We start from the raw sequence: 20,820 nt of genomic DNA, 5'->3' as shown, positions 1-20,820 counted from the left end.
TGATACACACGCGATTAAAAAAAAAAAATAAATGAAAGCACATTTCTAACGAAATACTTTGGTGGTTGACCAAATAATTCGGATCTCGATTGGTTTTTTTTGTGTTTAAATTCTTCACATCTAATAGACACAATCAAATTTAATCCGAACGGACCGATTATTGAATAATCCAGTACCACTACTGTTACACAATCAAAAAAGCATTAAGCAAACGTAAAAAGATTTATGGACCGTAAATTACGAGGCTCACGTTGTTAAGTAAATTATTTTTTTACGTCCAGAACAAATTACTGCAAATTATTGTGGTATTATTGGTCGACAGATTAATGATTAATCACTCGGTTTTAATCGATGATGAATTATTTAATTTATGCGTATGGAGTTATTAAAATATTCAATCTTTGTTTGGTTTTATTCAAATGTGGAATACGTAATGATTTCTTAATAAGTAGGTACGGAGATAATCGGAGGAATATTTTCACTGAGAAACTGCATTTACTCACGAGTATAAATTATTCAAATATACTGTTTAATGTCCCATCCTCGTTAAATCTATTTCAGTCATAATAACCTACGCAAAATGAACTGTTTCTCGGTTAATTAATTGTATTTATTATTTCTCGTTGGTGTAAAAATTGAGGAATATGTCAAACTTGAAATTTACTATGAAGTGTCAGTTTTAACACACTTTTTTCCCTTGAAAAAAATTATTTGAAACCTTGTTATAATGTAGTAATTAGGAGATTTTATACCTTTTTCTTTAAGTAATTTACAACGACATCCTTGATGTCGTAGAACGACTGTGACGCAGTCACAAAATCATCACGATTATGTCTTCAACCTGAAACGAATTTTACCACAAAAAACAGACTAACAATTCCCATTACTTTCGGGTGTTGTTTTAAATACTCGTGGTTCTCTTTAATGGTCCTGCATTTGAGCTGGTTGAGTTTTCGTTGCTAGTCCGGTTCCAAGTCATGAATGAAGTTACGCGTGGTTCCTTCAGCTGAACTGTTTACGTTGAAGTCTGAGGGTTCGTCTATGTACACGTACACGGATGTGTTGGGCTCTATCGAGTTCATTGCCAAAAATGTAAAATAATGGCACAAAACGTAGGGATAAAATCCACACAACTAGACAAATGGTAAAAGTTTGTCAGTAAATGTCATATAAAAAGTCATTTTTTTATTTGAAAGTATTTATTATATAGTATCTTAAAAATAAAAATTGTTGGCTGTACTGCATATAAATAAATAGAGTATTTGACAGACGGTATAACATGATTGGTCAATTATTTATTCGTAGTGGCGACACCTATGTCAACTTTTGATTATCTACAAATGCATTAAAAACAAGAACACTGTAATATTTTCTTCTTGTTTAAAAATTGTATAATAGCTTGTTTGTCGTAATACTGCTCAACAGATTAATGATTAATCATTCTTTTTTAATCGATGATGAATTAATTAATGTTTGTGCATGGAGTTATTAAAATATTCAGTCTGTTTGTTAATTAATTGTGTTTATTATTTATCATCAGTATATAGATTGAGAAATTACACAAACATGAAATTTACAATAAGTGTTTACATGTTGGAGTCAGAAGGCGAAAAGTTCACTCTGTCACTTCTAACATACTTTTTCCCCTGAAAAAAAGTATTTGAGCTTTTGTATTAATATAGTAATTAGATGAAATACGTACCTTTTTATTTAAGTATTCTACAATTTCATCTTCGATGTCGTAGAACGACTGATGGAAGTATTGGGCCACGAGCTGCACTACGTTGGTGGGCTTCTGGCGCAGGAAGACCTTACGCAAAATAAGCACGATGATGTCTTCAACCTGAAACGACTTTTACCATAAAAAGCGGACTCACAATTCCTACTTACTTCCGGATGCTCTGTTAAATACTCGTGGTTCCCATTAATGGTCTTGTATTTGAGATGGTTGAGTTTTGTTTGCTGGCCCGGAACCAAGTCTTGAAAGAGATTCCACTTAGTTCCTTCAGTTTGAGTCCACCGCCAAAAATGTAAAATAAAGGCACAAAACGTATAAATAAAATACACACAACTAGACGAATGGTAAAAGTTTGTCAGCAAATGTTAAATAAAAAGTCAATTTTATTTGAAAAAATTTATTAGATAGTATCTTAAAAATAAAAATTGTTGGCGGTACTGCATATAAATAAATGGAGTCTTAGACAGACCTGAAATTGTTTAAGAACTTAAGTAATTGAACGTTATTGTTTTATGTACTCACATATGTATAAGTCAATTATTTCCTTCATTCCATAAACCTGTACCAGATTTCAAGGGGATGTTCTACAAAGTATATTTTTAATACCACATTTTCCAGTTAATAAGACATCAATTTACCCTTCGTCTACAATATTTCGCAATATCTCCGTTAAGATTCATTAAACTTTCTTTACGAAAATAATTAGCTATAAAAGACGTGACATTGGCACCAGGTCGTTTCTTCAGAAGTCGTTCTAATAATATATAAATTATTGCTTTTACCTAAAATATTTTGTGTTTAATAATTTGGCTCATATTACAATGTTTTACTTACTTCAGGGTGCTCACTTAAATATTTATGATTCTCATTGAGTGTTTCCAATTTAAGTTGGTCAAACTTTTCTTGTTGGTCCGATTCTAAATCGGACTTAATGTAGTAGTGTGTATTTGCTGGAGCAACGTTTGGCGAAAAAGTCGAAATTTCCTCAGGCAAATATTCGTATAAATATAGTTTTGAGCATTGGGACATTTTTCAGTAGTGTAAAAACTTGTATATATTCGATACTGAATATCTCAGATTGATGTGACAGTATATTATGATTGGTTAATGATTTATTGGTAGTGGCGCCACCTATGTCAACTTTTGGATATCTACAAATGCATTAAAAACAAGAACACTGTAATATTATCTTCTTACTTAAAATGAATATAATACATTTTTTTAATTATTGTCGGAATATTGTTCGACATATTATTAATTAATCGATGATGAATTAATTAATGTTTGTATATTGAGTTATTAAAATATTCAATCTGTTTAGTTTGATTTAAATGTGGAATACATAATGATTTCTTAATAAATAGCTACAGAGGTAATCAAAAGATAATTTTCACTGAGAAACTCTTAATTATTCAGGAGTATAAATTATCTAAATATATTGTTTAATATCTCATCCACGTTAAATACATTTCAGTCATAATAACATACAAAAAATGAACAGTTTCTTGATTATTTAATTGTATTTATTATTTCCCATCAATATAAAAATTGAGGACTAACACAAACTTAAAATTTACAACGAAGTATTTACGTGTTGGAAGTGGAAGGCGAAAAATTCACTCTGTCACTTCTAACATACTTCTTCCCCTAGAAAAAAAAATTTGATCCTTTATAATAATGTAGTAATTAGAAGAATTTCGTACCTTTTTCTTTAGGTAATCCACAATTTCATCCTCGATGTCGTAGAATGACTGATGGAAGTATTGGGCGACGAACTGTATTATGTTGGTGGGCTTCTGGCGCTGGAAGACCTTTCGCAAAATCAGCATGATGATGGCTTCAACCTGAAACGAATTTTAATGCCATAAACAACAGACTAACAATTCCTACTTACTTCCGGATGTTCTTGTAAATACTCGTGGTTCTCTTTAATGGTCTTGTATTTAAGCAGGTTGAGTTGGGTTTGCTGGTCCGGAACCAAGTCGTGAAAGAAGTTCGGTTTGGTTCCTTCAGCTGGATCGCCTACGTTGAAGTTTGATGGTTCATTTATGTAGACGTACGTGGGTTTTTTGGGTTCTATCGAGTCCATTAGAAAAAATGTAAAATAATGGAACAAAACGTTTGTGTAAAATGCACACAACTAGACAAATAATAAAAGTTTGACATTAAATGTCATATAAAAACTCATATTTTATTTGAAAAAAATTTAATATATAGTATCTTAAAATTAAAAATTGTTGGCGGTACTGCTTATAAATAAATATAGTCCTAGACAGGCCTGGAATTGTTTAGGAACATAAGTAATTAATTGTTATTATTTTATGTACTCACATATGTATAAGTCAATTATTTTCTCCATTCCATAAATCTGAACCAGATTTTAAGGGGATGTTCTACAAAGTATATTATAATACCATATTTTCAAGTTAATATGACAACAATTTACCCTACGTCTACAATATTTGGCAATATCTTCGTTAAGATTCATTAAATTTTCTTTACGAAAATAATTGGCTATAAAAGATTTGACATTGGTACAAGGTCTTTTCTTCAAAAGCCTTTCCAATAATATATAAATAATTGCCTTTACCTAAAATAGTTTTGAGTTTAATAATTTGGCTCATATTCCAATGTATTACTTACTTCAGGGTGCTCACTTAAATATTTATGATTCTCCCTAAGTGTTTCCAATTTAAGTTGGTCGAGCTTTTTCTGTTGATCCGGTTCTAAATCGGACTTAATGTAGTAGTGTGTATTTGCTGGAGCAACGTTTGGAGAAAAATCAGAAACTTCTTCAGGCAAATATTCGTATAAATATAGTTTAGAGCGTTGGGACATTTTTTTGTAGTGTATAAACTTGTATATATTATATACTGAATATCACAGCTTGATGTGACAGTATATAATGATTTATTGGTGGTGGCGCCACCTATGCCAAATCATGGATCTCTACAAATGAATTGAAAACATGAAAACTGTAAAATTATCTTCTTACTTAAAAAGAATATAATACGTTTTTTATAATTATTGTCGTAATTTTGGTCGACAGATTATTGATCAATCATTTTTAATCGATAATGAATTCATGTTTGTGTATGGAGTTACTAAAATATTCAAATGTGGAATATGTAATGATTTCTAATAATTTTCACTGAGAAACTGCATTTATTCAAGAGTATAAATTATCTAAATATACTTTTTAATGTCTCATCCTCTTTAAATACATTTTAGTCATAATAATAATAATAATAAAGAAATTAACTGTTCCTTGGTAAATTAATTGTATTTATTATATCTCATAAGTGTAAAAATAGAGGAATAACACAAACTTAAAATTTACAATGAAGTGTTTACGTGTTGGAATCGGAAGGCTCAAAATCCACTCTGTCACTTCTAACATACTTCTTCCCCTAGAAAAAAATCATTTGAACCTTTGTAATAATGTAGTAATTAGAAGAATTTCGTACCCTTTTCTTTAAGTAATCTACAATTTCATCCTCGATGTCGAAGAACGGCTGTTGGAAATATTCTGCCACAAACTGTAATACGTTGGAGGACTTCTGACGCAGGAAGACCTTTCGTAAAATCAGCACGATGATGGCTTCAACCTGAAACGGATTTTACCACAAAAAAAAACAGACTAACAATTCCCACTTACTTCCGGGTGTTGTTTTAAATACTCGTGGTTCTCTTTAATGGTCCTGCATTTGAGCTGGTTGAATTTTCGTTGCTGGTCCGATTCCAAGTCATGAATGAAGTTACGCGTGGTTCCTTCAGCTGGACTGCTTGCGTTGAAGTCTGACGGTTCGTCTATGTACACGTACACGGATGTGTTGGGCTTTATCGAGTCCATTGCCAAAAATGTAAAATAATGGCACAAAACGTAGGGATAAAATGCACACAACTAGACAAATGGTAAAAGTTTGTCAGTAAATGTCATATAAAAAGTCATTTTTTATTTGAAAATATTTATTATATAGTATCTTAAAAATAAAAATTGTTGGCTGTACTGCATATAAATAAATAGAGTCTTTGACAGACGGTATAACATGATTGGTTAATTATTTATTCGTAGTAACGCCGCCTATGTCAACTTTTGATTATCTACAAATGCATTAAAAACAAGAACACTGTAATACTATCTTCTTGTTTAAAAATTGTATAATAGTTTGTTTGTCGTAATACTGCTCAAGAGAATAATGATTAATCATTTTTTTTAATCGATGATGAATTAATTAATGTTTGTGCATGGAGTTATTAAAATATTCAGTCTGTTTGTTAATTAATTGTATTTATTATTTATCATCAGTGTATAGATTGAGAAATTACACAAACATGAAATTTAGAATAAGAGTTTACATGTTGGAGTCAGAAGGCGAAAAGTTCACTCTGTCACTTCTAACATACTTTTTCCCCTGAAAAAAAGTATTTGAGCTTTTGTATTATTATAGTAATTAGATGAAATTCGTACCTTTTTCTTTAAGTATTCTACAATTTCATCTTCGATGTCGTAGAACGACTGATGGAAGTATTGGGCCACGAACTGCACTACGTTGGTAGGCTTCTGACGGAGGAAGACCTTCCGCAAAATCAGCACGATGATGGCTTCAACCTGAAACGACTTTTACCATAAAAAGCGGACTCATAATTCCTACTTACTTCCGGATGTTCTTTTAAATACTCGTGATTCTCTTTAATGGTTTTGTATTTGAGCTCGTTGAGTTTTGTCTGCTGTTCCGAAACCAAGTCGTGAAAGCAGTTCGGCTTGGTCCCTTCAGCAGGTTCGTTTACGTTGAAGTTTGTTGGCTCACTTATGTACAGGTACAGGGGTTTTTTGGGTTCTATCGAGTTCATGGCTAAAAATGTAAAATAAAGGCACAAAACGTTTTGAACAAAATGCACACAACTAGACAAATATACAAAAAAATTGACATTAAATGTCATAAATAAAAAGTCATTTTTTATTTGAAATAATTTATTAGATAGTATCTTAAAAATAAAAATTGTTGGCGATACTGCATATAAATAAATAGAGTTTTAGGCAGACCTGGAATTGTTTAAGAACATAAGTAATGAAATGTTATTATTTTATGTACCCACATATATATAAGTCAATTATTTCCTTCATTCCATAAACCTGAACCAGATTTCAAGGGGATGTTCTACAAAGTATATTTTTAATACCACATTTTCAAGTTAATAAGACAACAATTTACCCTTCGTCTACAATATTTCGCAATATCTCCGTTAAGATTCATTAAACTTTGCTTACGAAAATAATTAGCTATAAAAGATGCAATATTGGTACCAGGTCTTTTCTTCAGAAGTCGTTCTAATAATATATAAATGATTGCTTTTACCTAAAATATTTTGTGTTTAATAATTTGGTTCACATTACAACGTATTACTTACTTCAGGGTGCTCACTTAAATATTTATGATTCTCCTTGAGTGTTTCCAATTTAAGTTGGTCGATCTTTTCTTGTTGATCCGGTCCTAAATCGGATTTAATGTAATAGTGTGTATTTGCTGGAGCAACATTTGGTGAAAAATCCGAAACTTCCCCAGGTAAATATTCGTATAAATATAGTTTTGAGCATTGGGACATTTTGCTGTAGTGTAAAAACTTGTATATATTCGATACTGAATATCTCAGCTTGATGTGACAGTATATTGTGATTAGTTAATGATTTATTGGTAATGGCGCCACCTATGTCCAGTTTTGGATATCTGCAAATACATTGGAAACAAGAATACTGTAACATTATCTTCTTGCTTAAAAAGAATGATATTTTATAATTCTTTTATCATATACTTATATATAGTTCAAAACAAAAATATATTCTACATATACAATTAAAAATGATTAATTGAATATTGTTTTTTAGAATGATGGGATAAACATTTTATTATAACTTGTGCATTGTTCACAGTAGATTCTTATCAGCCTAAGATAATTAGTCAGTCATCAGACTAATGTACTTTCGCACGCACCTTTTGTTATAATTCTTTTTGCTCTGCACATCGCATCAGTTTCCGTATGTAACGTCGACTCACTAACCCACCATAATTCCAGAAAAAAAAAAACAATTTTCCTTAAAACGATATGCTTACTTATCTTATCATCTACTTGTTTATTCATTGATCAAATTTGCATTGCCTTAGGCATAATTCGTACAAGAATAACTGCAACCTACATATTAACATTGAATCTACATAAAGGAAAATAACACACCAACTATAAACAAGTACGTTTGACATGTATTGTACCTTATTAATATAGTGGTAAATCGAAAATCACATACATTATCGTCTTTGCACTGTTTTGCCAGTCGGAAACCGGTGGTTAGTCCATTTTCGGTTTTTCATGCCAGCAGAAAACAATCTGGCTTCTTCACCAAGGTATATGACGGCCATCAGATGAAATAACAAACATTTAACTTTAGAAAAATGTGCAGTAACTGTGCTTAACAAATTTGTTGTCATAATCAGTATGTAATTTGTAAATAACTGTTGGTTTTATATTAAAAAATTCCCGACAAACAAGATGAATATTGAAAGTAACAGGTGATTTATGAAGATGATTAATGAACAAATGTTTGTATAAGATATTGATTCGAAATATCTACAAAACTATTGTTTTTGTAACTGTTAGAAATATATAAGTAAATCGATATTAAAATAACAATATATATTTTATATTAAAATAAGTACAGCTAATTAATTAACAGATTTAATCTTCGTAATAATAAAATTCTTACACTAACAAGGAAGGAAGTACAGATCATTAATTTTAAAAGAACATGATTCTGGTACTTGGGTTGATTTAATTATTTGCATCAAGCATTTTTAAATATGTTTGGTTTTTTGTTTATGTATTTTTTCTTAGTTCCAATGAATCTCAAAAATATGAAGAATTTCGATAATTTATATAATTTTAGGCTTACAAAGAATTTGAACAGAATTATTTAATTATTTGTCTTAAACATTTTTGCTAAGATATTTTGACAATAAATCTTTAGAAAAACCAAATATATTTTTATAAACTAAAATAAATCAAAGAATATCGAAAAGAAGCAGTCATAAGATTATCGAAATTCAACAATGCCAAATAACGTAAGGATAGAATTTAAAATATTACAAAAATGTCAAATTTCTAAAGAAATTAAAAAGTGTAAAAAAAGATATAAAGAATCCAGAGAACAAACAAGAGGCTGAAGAATTTCAAGATCTATCCTATCTAAAGGAATAAAATAATATAACTCAATCAGAAACAAATAATAAAATCTATAAAAATAATTTAAATGTGTAAGAAGAATTCTTGAATTTCTGAAGAATCTGAAAAATGCCAAATAAATTAAGTATATAAAGAATCTAAAGAATGACAAAAATGTCATATTCTGAAGAATTTAAAAAATGTGAAAAATCTATAAAGAATCTAAAACACTACAAGAATATAGAAATTTTGAAACACGACAAGAAACTGAAGAATTTCAACATCTAATATATCTGAAGATCTGAAATTCTGAAGATTTTAAAAAATGTTAAATAACTTAAGTATATAAAGAATCTAAAGAATCACAAGAATGTCGTCTTCTGAAGAGTGACAAGAATCTAAAGAATTTCGGGATCTAATATATATAGAAGAATAATATTAAAAACACAATCAAAAAAATTAATATTGTCTAAAAAAGTAATTCATATGTGTAAGAAGAATTTTTGTAATTTAAATAAATTTAAGATTACAAAGAAAATAAAGAAAATTATTTCATTATTTGTGTCAAACACTTTTTCCTAATATATTTTCATAATAAATCCTTAGAAGAAGAACCAAAGAACTATCTAGAAAATAAAAAAACATCAAATAATATCAAAATACTGAAGAATCTAAAAAATGTTAAATTACTTAAATATGTAAAGAATCTAAAGAATCAAAAGAATGCCGTCTTCTGAAGAATGACAAGAAACTGAAGAATTTCAAGATCTAATATATATAAAGGAATAAAATCAAAAACACAGTCAGAAAAAATAATATTATCTGTAAAAGTAATTCATATGTGTAAGAAGAATTTCTATAATTTAAATAAATTTAAGATTACAAAGAAAATAAAGAAAATTATTTCATTATTTCAGACATTTTCCCAAATATATTTTGATAATAAATCTTTAGAAGAAGATCCAAAGAAATTTCTGGAAACTAAAAAAAATCGAAGAATATCGAAATTTTGAAGAATCTAAAAAAATGTCAAATAACTATAAAGAATTAAAAGAATCTCGTGTTTTGAAAAATTTAAAAAATGTGAAAAATCTTAAAGATATAAAGAATCTAAAGCAACACAAGAATATAGAAATTCTGAAGAATGACAAGAAACTAAAGAATTTCAAGATCTAATATATCTAAAAGAATAAAATCAAACACTCAGAAAAATTAATAATATCTATAAAAGTAATTCATATATGTTCATCTTCTAAAGATTAATTACCAAAATATCTTAGGAAAAAGTGTGTGTTACAAATAATGAAATAATTTCCTTCATAGTCTTTATAATTTTACAATTGTTTAAAATATACAAATTCTTCTTACACATATAAATTACTCTTTTATCTCCTATTAGTTTTTCTGATTGAATTTTTCTAAAAAAATTAAAAATTAACAAAATTTAATGTATATAAAAAATAAAAATTTGAACTTAATATGGGGTATTTTCAGTTCTACCACGAATGACAGCCTCACATCTTCTGTTCAAACTCAAAATCTGGGTTAGAATTTGATTTTGGTCCAAATTTGGAGTAAAAGTATTATTTGGGTAGTAGAAAATGGGGATGATAAAGGGTGTTTCAAATCAAGTACAAATGCGTCAATTTCTTGGAACAGTGTATTACAGAAAATTGGGACAACCATTTTAGACGTGTGAAAAGTGGTCAAATCCCAATAAAAACCGAAAGAGTCGATTAAACTCTCATTAAGCCCACAACTGAACCGTCCTCCACAAACACAAAACACACAGGATGAGCAAATTGCGAAATTACTTTCGCGCCTTACCAGTGACATTATTCCAAACACAGAAGATCGCATGTAAAAATTCCAAACAATGATAGCGCAAATTTGCAAGTAATTCACATCTTGCTGCGAGCAAAAAAATAACATTCCCATAGTCCGTATTAGATCCAACGAGAACAGTTAGGCAGACGCAAAGTTTTATGAAATTGCGACCGCTCGTACACAATGTGCCATTATAATATGGCTTCTTTTTTTGTTCGAATTCAATTTGGAGAGTCCCAATTTGGGCAAGTGAGCGAAGCAATTAAAATGAATTGGCTGAAATTTTTAGGCCTGCGAGATCCCATGGCGTATGGGAATTTGTAATTGAATCTGTGAATCGAGATAAAATCAGTGACTGAAATTAATTTTCACGGAAGATCACGTGGATGTAATATACAGATAATTTTATATTAATTAAAAATCCAAATGGTTCTGAGACTGGTGTATTACTTATTGTTAGTTTAGACCATTCTTATTCTTTTTTCAGAATCTTTAAATTTTCGAGATTTCCAGGAATTCTATAAAATCATAGATTCTTGAAATTCTCTAGGTCTTTCTTCTTATTTTTTTTAATTTTTAAATATTTTTTGGTTATTCTGTTGTTCTGAAAATTCATTATCAATATATCTTAGAGAAAAGTGTTTAAATTTCTTCAAATTTTAGAAATTCTTCTTAATTTTTGTGATTAAATTAAATCTTAAAATTCTTCTGTTACTATCAAACACTTGTCCCTAAGATATTTTGATAATGAATCTTAAGAAGAAGAACCAAAAAATTATCTATTCAAAGGAATAAAATCAAAAAACTCAATTAGAAAAACTAATAGGAGATAAAAGTAATTTATATATGTAAGAAGAATTTGTATAATTTAAATAATTATAAAATTATAAAGACTATGAAAAAAATTATTTCATTATTTGTATCAAACACTTTTCCCTAAAATATTTTAGTAATGAATCTTTTGAAGAAGAACCAAAAAATTATCTATCCAAAGGAATAAAATCAAAAAACTCAATTAGAAAAACTAATAGGAGATAAAATAATAATTTATATATGTAAGAAGAATTTGTATAATTTAAATAATTGTAAAATTATAAAGACTATGAAGAAAAATATTTCATTATTTGTATCAAACACTTTTCCCTAAGATATTTTAATAATGAATCTTAAGAAGAAAAACCAAAAAATTATCTTTCCAAAGGAATAAAATCAGAAAACTCAATCAGAAAAATTAATATGAGATAAAATAGTAATTTATATATGTAAGAAGAATTTGTATAATTTAAATAATTGTAAAATTATAAAGATTATGAAGAAAAATATTTCATTATTTGTGCCAAACACTTTTCTCTAAGATATTTTGATAATGAATCTTTAGAAGAAGAACCAAAAAATTATCTATCTAAACGAATAAAATCAAAAAACTCAATCAGAAAAACAAATAAGAGATAAAAGAGTAATATCTATGTGTAAGAATATGTGAAATTTAAATAATTGTAAAATTATAAAGATTATGAAGAAAAATATTTCATTATTTGTGCCAAACACTTTTCCCTAAGATATTTTGATAATGAATCTTTAGAAGAAGAACCAAAAAATTATCTGTCTAAACGAATAAAATCAAAAAACTCAATCAGAAAAACAAATAAGAGATAAAAGAGTAATATCTATGTGTAAGAATATGTGAAATTTAAATAATTGTAAAATTATAAAGGTTATGAAGAAAAATATTTCATTATTTGTGTCAAACACTTTTCCCTAAGATATTTTGATAATGAATCTTAAGAAGAAGAACCAAAAATTTATCTATTCAAAGGCATAAAATCAAAAAACTCAATTAGAAAAAATAATAGGAGATAAAATACTAATTTATATATGTAAGAAGAATTTGTATAATTTAAATAATTGTAAAATTATAAAGACTATGAAGAAAAATATTTCATTATTTGTATCAAACACTTTTCCCTAAGATATTTTGATAATGAATCTTAAGAAGAACCAAAAAATTATCTATTCAAAGGAATAAAATCAAAAAACTCAATCAGAAAAACTAATGGGAGATAAAAGAGTAATTTATAAGTGTAAGAAGAATTTGTATAATTTAAATAATTGTAAAATTATAAAGACTATGAAGAAAATTATTTCATTATTTGTATCAAACATTTTTTTCTAAGATATTTTGATGATGAATTTTTAGAAGAAGAACCAAAAAATTATTTATCCAAAGGAATAAAATTAGAAAACTCAATCAGAAAAATTAATATGAGGTAAAATAGTAATTTATATATGTAAGAAGAATTTGTATAATTTAAATAATTGTAAAATTATAAAGACTATGAAGAAAAATATTTCATTATTTGTATCAAACACTTTTCCCTAAGATATTTTGATAATGAATGAAGAACCAAAAAATTATTTATCCAAAGGAATAAAATCAGAAAACTCAATCAGAAAAATTAATATGAGGTAAAATAGTAATTTATATATGTAAGAAGAATTTGTATAATTTAAATAATTGTAAAATTATAAAGACTATGAAGAAAATAATTTCATTATTTGTATCAAATACTTTTCCATAAGATATTTTGGTAATGAATCTTTAGAAGAAGAACCAAAAAATTATCTTTCCAAAGGAATAAAATCAGAAAACTCAATCAGAAAAACTAATTTGAGATAAAAGAGTAATTTATATATGTAAGATGAATTTGTATAATTTAAATAATAATAATTATGAAGACTATGAAGAAAATTATTTCATTATTTGTATCAAACACTTTTCCCTAAGACATTTAGATAATGAATCTTTAGAAGAAGAACCAAAATTTTTTTAGAACAACAATATTTTTTAAGATTTTTTGTAACAATTATAAATAAAAACCTATTTTTAAATAAAGATACAAAGAGTGTGTACGTTTATTATTGATGTGATCCGTTAATTTTTTACTTTTGAAGTCCTCTAACAGTAATAAATTGGGAAATGATGGAGTAAATTAATTGATCCTTTATATGGAATAATTTTTGTAGTCAATTGAAGAAAATTATATTGATTAAGCTTGACCTACAAAAAGGCAAAGTCAATCAGGAAAACTACAATCGTGACTCACATTGTTATAAACAATTCCATAAATATTCATTACTTAAGATAATTTATTACAATACTGTAATAATATAATTACAATTCTTCTTCAATAGACAAATATTCCCAATTGTGTTCTAATCAGTTTAATTGTGGTATAATTATAGTGTGGTTTTAACAATTATATATGATACTAATTAATGTTGGTAATTTTTAACATCCTTTTGATAATGGTGCAGTTTTATGATTAAAAAGTCTTAAAAATAAAACTGAGCCAGTCTACTAAATAACGAGTTCAAAAAAATGTCCACAATTATATCAGTTTTTGTGCATCTTAAGTTGTGGATACGCTTTCTGTTGCTTCGACAACCTCGATAGAAAAACTCGATAAACGTTTAAAAAAAACTCCTCCAACATGTATAATTAATCACTGCATGGTGTCTTTTACAGTAAGAAATGCCCTAATAATTTACAACGAGATCGATCTAAACTCGTAATTGCTTCCTAAACGCCATTCGAACGTTCCAGTTACGAATTACTGGTTTTCACGACGATGTCAAAGGATGTTAATTCCCATGTTTGTTGCCGGTTACAAGTGTAATTTGTGTATTTTGCTGTGTATAATGTCGATTTTATGTCGGACTTTCGATGGGTTTTGTGCATCGTAAAAATTAAGTGGCACGAAGAGAAAAATGTTTATATTGCTGCCATGCTGGAATTTAAATCGCAAGTGGAGAAAATCGTATTTTATGGTGTTTGAATTAAATATACTTGTTTAATATCAAGATGATTGCACGTAATTTATTATTTATTTAATGGAAAACAGAGAAAAGGTGTCTAAGAAGTTTTGGTGTCTTAAAAATTTAAAGATCCTCAAAATTTTAACGAAATTAAGAAATTTTTCATAGTCTTAAAAACTGTAACTATCTATTTAAGTATTTCAAAAATGTTAGAAATCTAAGAAATGTAATAACTACTAAGGATATTTATAATTTTTAAAACTTCTGAAGAATGTTAGGCATCCAAGAAATGTTAAAAGTATCAAAGTACATCAAAAAAATTATATATTTAAATAATTTCAAGATTAAAGAGTCCAAGAACTGTAATAACCTGAAGTATATCTTTCAAGAATATATTATTTTCATAAATAAACAGAGAAAAGAAATTCGAGAAGTTCAAGAAATAGAAAAATGTTAAGAATTTGAAGGTTCTCAAGAATCAAATTAATTTCTAAAATTAGCAAAAATATGTTATATATCTACATAATTTGAATAATAAAGTCTCAGAAAGTCAAAAATTGAAGAAATTTTATAAATAATAATAATTGTACATAAAGATTATAAAAATATCAAGTAAGATCCTAAAGAATTTCAAGATTAAAGACTCCCAAGAAATGTAATTTAAGATTTAAAAATATATAGAGAATATATTATAAAAAATAACAAGAAACTAAAAAATATTGAAAATTTTCAGAAAATAAAGGATATTATTAGATTATTATAATCTAAAAAATTTTAAACTTAAAGAACGAATATCTTAAGAGTCTAGAAGAGACTAAGAAAAGAATAATTCAAAGAATTTTATGAATCTAATTATTTTCAGTAATCTTGAGAATCTCTGAAATCTTAATAATCTAAACCAAGTCAAACATACATAAGAAGAAGGTAAAATGTCACAAGATCTGTATGAATTTACAAAAACCTCAGAAATCTTGTGAATTTTTCAATGATATAAAAATGTTAAAAAATCTCAAGGATACAAAGAATCTAAAGAATTATAAGAATATCGAAATTCTAAAGAATCTAAAAGACATCAAAAGACTTAAGGATGTAAAGGATCCACTGGATCACAACAGTATCGAATTTCTTGAATATTTAATAAATATCATGATAATTAAAGATGTAAAGAATATTAAACATCACAATAAAATCGAACTTCTGAAGAATCTATATAATTTCTAGTAATTAAAGAATATTAATAGATATAAAATCTCAAAAATTGAGGAATCTATATAATTTCTAGTAATTAAAGAATATTAATAGATATAAAATCTCAAAAATTTAAAATATTTCAAGAAGATTTACTGCTCCTAAAGAATCTCAAGATTAAAGAGTCCCAAGAAATGTAATTCAAGACTATCAAGAATATATAGAGAATATATTATAAAAAAATAACAAGAACCTAAAAATATTGAAAATCTCTAACTCCAATATTTAAAGAATTAAAATATTATAATTTAAAAAACTTAATAAACGAAGAAGCTTAAGAGCCTAGAAGATAGCAAGAAAAGGATAATTTAAAGATTTTCATGAAACTAATTATTTTCAGTAATCTTGAGAATCTCTGAAAACTCATTAATTTAAACCCAGTCAAAAATGAAAATATAAAAAAGGTAAAATGTTACAATAATATTAGATTTGTATGAATTTACAAAAACTTCAGAAATCTAATGAATTTTTCGATGAAAATAATTAAAGATATAAAGAATATTAAGTATCACAATAAAACTTCTGAAAAATCCGTATAATTTCTAAAACTTGAGGTAGAATAATAGATATATAATCTTAAAAAATTAAAATATTTCAAGAAGATCTACACGTCCTAAAGAATCTCAAGATTAAAGAGTCCCAAGAAATATGTAATTCAAGACTGTCAAGAATATGTAGGGAATATATTATAAAAAATAACAAGAACCTAAAAATATTGAAAATCTCTAACTCCAATATTTAAAGAATTAGAATATCATAATTTAAAAAACTTAATAAACGAAGAAGCTTAAGAGTCTAGAAGATATCAAGAATAGAATAATTTAAAGATTTTCATGAAACTAATTATTCTCAGTAATCTTGAGAATCTCTGAAAACTCATTGATTTAAACCAAGTCAAAAATGAAAATATAAAAAAGGTAAAATGTTACAATAATGTTAGATTTGTATGAATTTACAAAAATTTCAGAAATCTAATGAATTTTTCGATGAAAATAATTAAAGATATAAAGAATATTAAGTATCACAATAAAACTTCTGAAGAATCTGTATAATTTATAAGACTTGAGGAAGAATAATAGATATAAAATCTTAAAAAATTAAAATATTTCAAGAAGATCTACACGTCCTAAAGAATCTCAAGATTAAAGAGTTCCAAGAAATGTAATTCAAGACTATCAAGAATATATTGAGAATATATTATAAAAAAATAACAAGAACCTAAAAATATTGAAAATCTCTAACTCCAATATTTAAAGAATTAGAATATCATAATTTAAAAAACTTAATAAACGAAGAAGCTTAAGAGTCTAGAAGATATCAAGAATAGGATAATTTAAAAATTTTCATGAAACTAATTATTTTCAGTAATCTTGAGAATCTCTGAAAACTCATTAATTTAAACAAGTCAAAAATGTGAATATAAAAAAGGTAAAATGTTACAATAATATTAGATTTGTATGAATTTACAAAAACTTCAGAAATCTAATGAATTTTTCGATGAAAATAATTAAAGATATAAAGAATATTAAGTATCACAATAAAACTTCTGAAGAATCCGTATAATTTATAAGACTTGAGGAAGAATAATAGATATAAAATCTTAAAAAATTAAAATATTTCAAGAAGATCTACACGTCCTAAAGAATCTCAAGATTAAAGAGTCCCAAGAAATGTAATTCAAGACTATCAAAAATATGTAGGTAATATATTATAAAAAATAACAAGAACCTAAAAATATTGAAAATCTCTAACTCCAATATTTAAAGAATTAGAATATTATAATTTAAAAAACTTAATAAAAGAAGAAGCTTAAGAGTCTAGAAGATACCAAGAAAAGGATAATTTAAAGATTTTCATGAAACTAATTATTTTCAGTAATTTTGAGAATGTCTGAAAACTCATTAATTTAAACAAGTAAAAAATGTGAATATAAAAAGGTAAAACGTTACAATAATATTAGATTTGTATGAATTTACAAAAACTTCAGAAATCTCTTGAATTTTTCGATGAAGATTATTAAAGATATAAAGAATATTAAGTGTCACAATAAAACTGAAGAATCTGTGCAATTTCTAAAACTTCATGAAGAATAATAGATATAAAATCTTAAAAAAATAAAATATTTCATGAAGATCTACACGTCCTAAAGAATATCAAGATTAAAGAGTCCCAAGAAATGTAATTCAAGACTACCAAGAATATGTAGGGAATATATTATAAAAAATAACAAGAACCTAAAAATATTGAAAATCTCTAACTCCAATATTTAAAGAATTAGAATATCATAATTTAAAAAACTTAATAAACGAAGAAGCTTAAGAGTCTAGAAGATACCAAGAAAAGCATAATTTAAAAATTTTCATGAAACTAATTATTTTCAGTAATCTTGAGAATCTCTGAAAACTCATTAATTTAAACAAGTCAAAAATGTGAATATAAAAAAGGTAAAATGTTACAATAATATTAGATTTGTATGAATTTACAAAAACTTCAGAAATCTAATGAATTTTTCGATGAAAATAATTAAAGATATAAAGAATATTAAGTATCACAATAAAACTTCTGAAGAATCCGTATAATTTATAAGACTTGAGGAAGAATAATAGATATAAAATCTTAAAAAATTAAAATATTTCAAGAAGATCTACACGTCCTAAAGAATCTCAAGATTAAAGAGTCCCAAGAAATGTAATTCAAGACTATCAAAAATATGTAGGTAATATATTATAAAAAATAACAAGAACCTAAAAATATTGAAAATCTCTAACTCCAATATTTAAAGAATTAGAATATTATAATTTAAAAAACTTAATAAAAGAAGAAGCTTAAGAGTCTAGAAGATACCAAGAAAAGGATAATTTAAAGATTTTCATGAAACTAATTATTTTCAGTAATTTTGAGAATGTCTGAAAACTCATTAATTTAAACAAGTAAAAAATGTGAATATAAAAAGGTAAAACGTTACAATAATATTAGATTTGTATGAATTTACAAAAACTTCAGAAATCTCTTGAATTTTTCGATGAAGATTATTAAAGATATAAAGAATATTAAGTGTCACAATAAAACTGAAGAATCTGTGCAATTTCTAAAACTTCATGAAGAATAATAGATATAAAATCTTAAAAAAATAAAATATTTCATGAAGATCTACACGTCCTAAAGAATATCAAGATTAAAGAGTCCCAAGAAATGTAATTCAAGACTATCAAAAATATGTAGGTAATATATTATAAAAAATAACAAGAACCTAAAAATATTGAAAATCTCTAACTCCAATATTTAAAGAATTAGAATATTATAATTTAAAAAACTTAATAAAAGAAGAAGCTTAAGAGTCTAGAAGATACCAAGAAAAGGATAATTTAAAGATTTTCATGAAACTAATTATTTTCAGTAATTTTGAGAATGTCTGAAAACTCATTAATTTAAACAAGTAAAAAATGTGAATATAAAAAGGTAAAACGTTACAATAATATTAGATTTGTATGAATTTACAAAAACTTCAGAAATCTCTTGAATTTTTCGATGAAGATTATTAAAGATATAAAGAATATTAAGTGTCACAATAAAACTGAAGAATCTGTGCAATTTCTAAAACTTCATGAAGAATAATAGATATAAAATCTTAAAAAAATAAAATATTTCATGAAGATCTACACGTCCTAAAGAATATCAAGATTAAAGAGTCCCAAGAAATGTAATTCAAGACTACCAAGAATATGTAGGGAATATATTATAAAAAATAACAAGAACCTAAAAATATTGAAAATCTCTAACTCCAATATTTAAAGAATTAGAATATCATAATTTAAAAAACTTAATAAACGAAGAAGCTTAAGAGTCTAGAAGATACCAAGAAAAGCATAATTTAAAAATTTTCATGAAACTAATTATTTTCAGTAATCTTGAGAATCTCTGAAAACTCATTAATTTAAACAAGTCAAAAATGTGAATATAAAAAAGGTAAAATGTTACAATAATATTAGATTTGTATGAATTTACAAAAACTTCAGAAATCTAATGAATTTTTCGATGAAAATAATTAAAGATATAAAGAATATTAAGTATCACAATAAAACTTCTGAAGTATCTGTATAATTTATAAGACTTGAGGAAGAATAATAGATATAAAATCTTAAAAAATTAAAATATTTCAAGAAGATCTACACGTCCTAAAGAATCTCAAGATTAAAGAGTCCCAAGAAATGTAATTCAAGACTATCAAGAATATGTAGAGAATACATTATAAAATATAACAAGAACCTAAAAATATTGAAAATCTCTAACTCCAATATTTAAAGAATAAGAATATTATAATTTAAAAAACTTAATAAAAGAAGAAGCTTAAGAGTCTAGAAGATACCAAGAAAAGGATAATTTAAAGATTTTCATGAAACTAATTATTTTCAGTAATCTTGAGAATCTCTGAAAACTCATTAATTTAAACAAGTCAAAAATGTGAATATAAAAAAGGTAAAACGTTACAATAATATTAGATTTGTATGAATTTACAAAAACTTCAGAAATCTAATGAATTTTTCGATGAAAATAATTAAAGATATAAAGAATATTAAGTATCACAATAAAACTTCTGAAGAATCTGTATAATTTATAAGATTTGAGGAAGAATAATAGATATAAAATCTTAAAAAATTAAAATATTTCAAGAAGATTTACACGTCCTAAAGAATCTCAAGATTAAAGAGTTCCAAGAAATGTAATTCAAGACTATCAAGAATATGTAGAGAATATATTATAAAATATAACAAGAACCTTAAAAATATTGAAAATCTGTAACTCCAATATTTAAAGAATTAGAATATCATAATTTAAAAAACTTAATAAACGAAGAAGCTTAAGAGTCTAGAAGATATCAAGAATAGGATAATTTAAAGATTTTCATGAAACTAATTATTTTCAGTAATTTTAAGAATCTCTGAAAACTCATTGATTTAAACCAAGTCAAAAATGTT

At 26.0% G+C, this 20,820-nt stretch overlaps 4 protein-coding genes across 5 annotated transcripts in view; all 4 read right to left on the bottom strand.

The window, feature by feature from the left end:
* Positions 1–1,501: 1,501 nt before the first annotated feature.
* LOC109605786 (O-glucosyltransferase rumi homolog) overlaps positions 1,502–20,820 on the bottom strand; it is a 37,984-nt gene continuing 18,665 nt past the window's right edge. Inside the window, exons 4-6 of one of the 2 annotated variants that reach the window (XM_049966202.1) lie at positions 6,398–6,594; positions 6,210–6,350; positions 1,502–1,646 (exon numbers count right to left, since the gene is read on the bottom strand). In XM_049966202.1, the coding sequence (XP_049822159.1) occupies positions 1,587–1,646; positions 6,210–6,350; positions 6,398–6,594 (398 nt within the window). In that variant the 3' untranslated portion in view covers positions 1,502–1,586. Of the gene's footprint in view, positions 1,647–6,008; positions 6,154–6,209; positions 6,351–6,397; positions 6,595–20,820 lie in introns of those variants that run through there. The other variant, XM_049966201.1, reaches the window with a different exon arrangement.
* Positions 3,233–3,990, bottom strand: LOC109605020 (uncharacterized). Its single transcript, XM_020021584.2, has 3 exons — positions 3,633–3,990; positions 3,442–3,582; positions 3,233–3,385 (listed from the first exon to the last, which is right to left on the bottom strand). Exons 1-3 carry the CDS (start codon positions 3,825–3,827, stop codon positions 3,326–3,328), a joined length of 396 nt encoding a protein of 131 aa, XP_019877143.1. The 5' UTR covers positions 3,828–3,990; the 3' UTR covers positions 3,233–3,325.
* Positions 5,003–5,705, bottom strand: LOC109605024 (uncharacterized). The gene is made up of 3 exons (XM_020021588.2): positions 5,397–5,705; positions 5,206–5,346; positions 5,003–5,148 (listed from the first exon to the last, which is right to left on the bottom strand). Exons 1-3 carry the CDS (start codon positions 5,589–5,591, stop codon positions 5,089–5,091), a joined length of 396 nt encoding a protein of 131 aa, XP_019877147.2. The 5' UTR covers positions 5,592–5,705; the 3' UTR covers positions 5,003–5,088.
* On the bottom strand, positions 6,700–7,397 carry LOC109605026 (uncharacterized). The gene is made up of 4 exons (XM_049966204.1): positions 7,151–7,397; positions 6,955–7,098; positions 6,839–6,900; positions 6,700–6,785 (listed from the first exon to the last, which is right to left on the bottom strand). Exons 1-3 carry the CDS (start codon positions 7,343–7,345, stop codon positions 6,850–6,852), a joined length of 390 nt encoding a protein of 129 aa, XP_049822161.1. The 5' UTR covers positions 7,346–7,397; the 3' UTR covers positions 6,700–6,785; positions 6,839–6,849.

This window comes from Aethina tumida, chromosome 4, assembly GCF_024364675.1.
Source record: "Aethina tumida isolate Nest 87 chromosome 4, icAetTumi1.1, whole genome shotgun sequence".
NCBI lineage: Eukaryota > Metazoa > Arthropoda > Insecta > Coleoptera > Nitidulidae > Aethina > Aethina tumida.
Note: the sequence above shows the minus strand (reverse complement) of the source record. Positions and strands in the feature narration are given on the sequence as shown.

Bases quoted from the DNA above. Each gene is read 5' to 3' on its own strand.
- LOC109605020 (XM_020021584.2), bottom strand. From the start codon at position 3,827: ATGGACTCGATAGAACCCAAAAAACCCACGTACGTCTACATAAATGAA. The intron at 3,583-3,632 runs GTAAGTAGGAAT...AATTCGTTTCAG, and splicing joins ATTTACAAGAACATCCGGAA to GTTGAAGCCATCATCATGCT. The intron at 3,386-3,441 runs GTACGAAATTCT...TTTTTTTTCTAG, and splicing joins TGGATTACCTAAAGAAAAAG to GGGAAGAAGTATGTTAGAAG.
- LOC109605024 (XM_020021588.2), bottom strand. From the start codon at position 5,591: ATGGACTCGATAAAGCCCAACACATCCGTGTACGTGTACATAGACGAA. The intron at 5,347-5,396 runs GTAAGTGGGAAT...AATCCGTTTCAG, and splicing joins ATTTAAAACAACACCCGGAA to GTTGAAGCCATCATCGTGCT. The intron at 5,149-5,205 runs GTACGAAATTCT...ATTTTTTTCTAG, and splicing joins TAGATTACTTAAAGAAAAGG to GGGAAGAAGTATGTTAGAAG.
- LOC109605026 (XM_049966204.1), bottom strand. From the start codon at position 7,345: ATGTCCCAATGCTCAAAACTATATTTATACGAATATTTACCTGGGGAA. The intron at 7,099-7,150 runs GTAAGTAATACG...AAAATATTTTAG, and splicing joins ATTTAAGTGAGCACCCTGAA to GTAAAAGCAATCATTTATAT. The intron at 6,901-6,954 runs GTAAATTGTTGT...TATACTTTGTAG, and splicing joins CGAAATATTGTAGACGAAGG to AACATCCCCTTGAAATCTGG.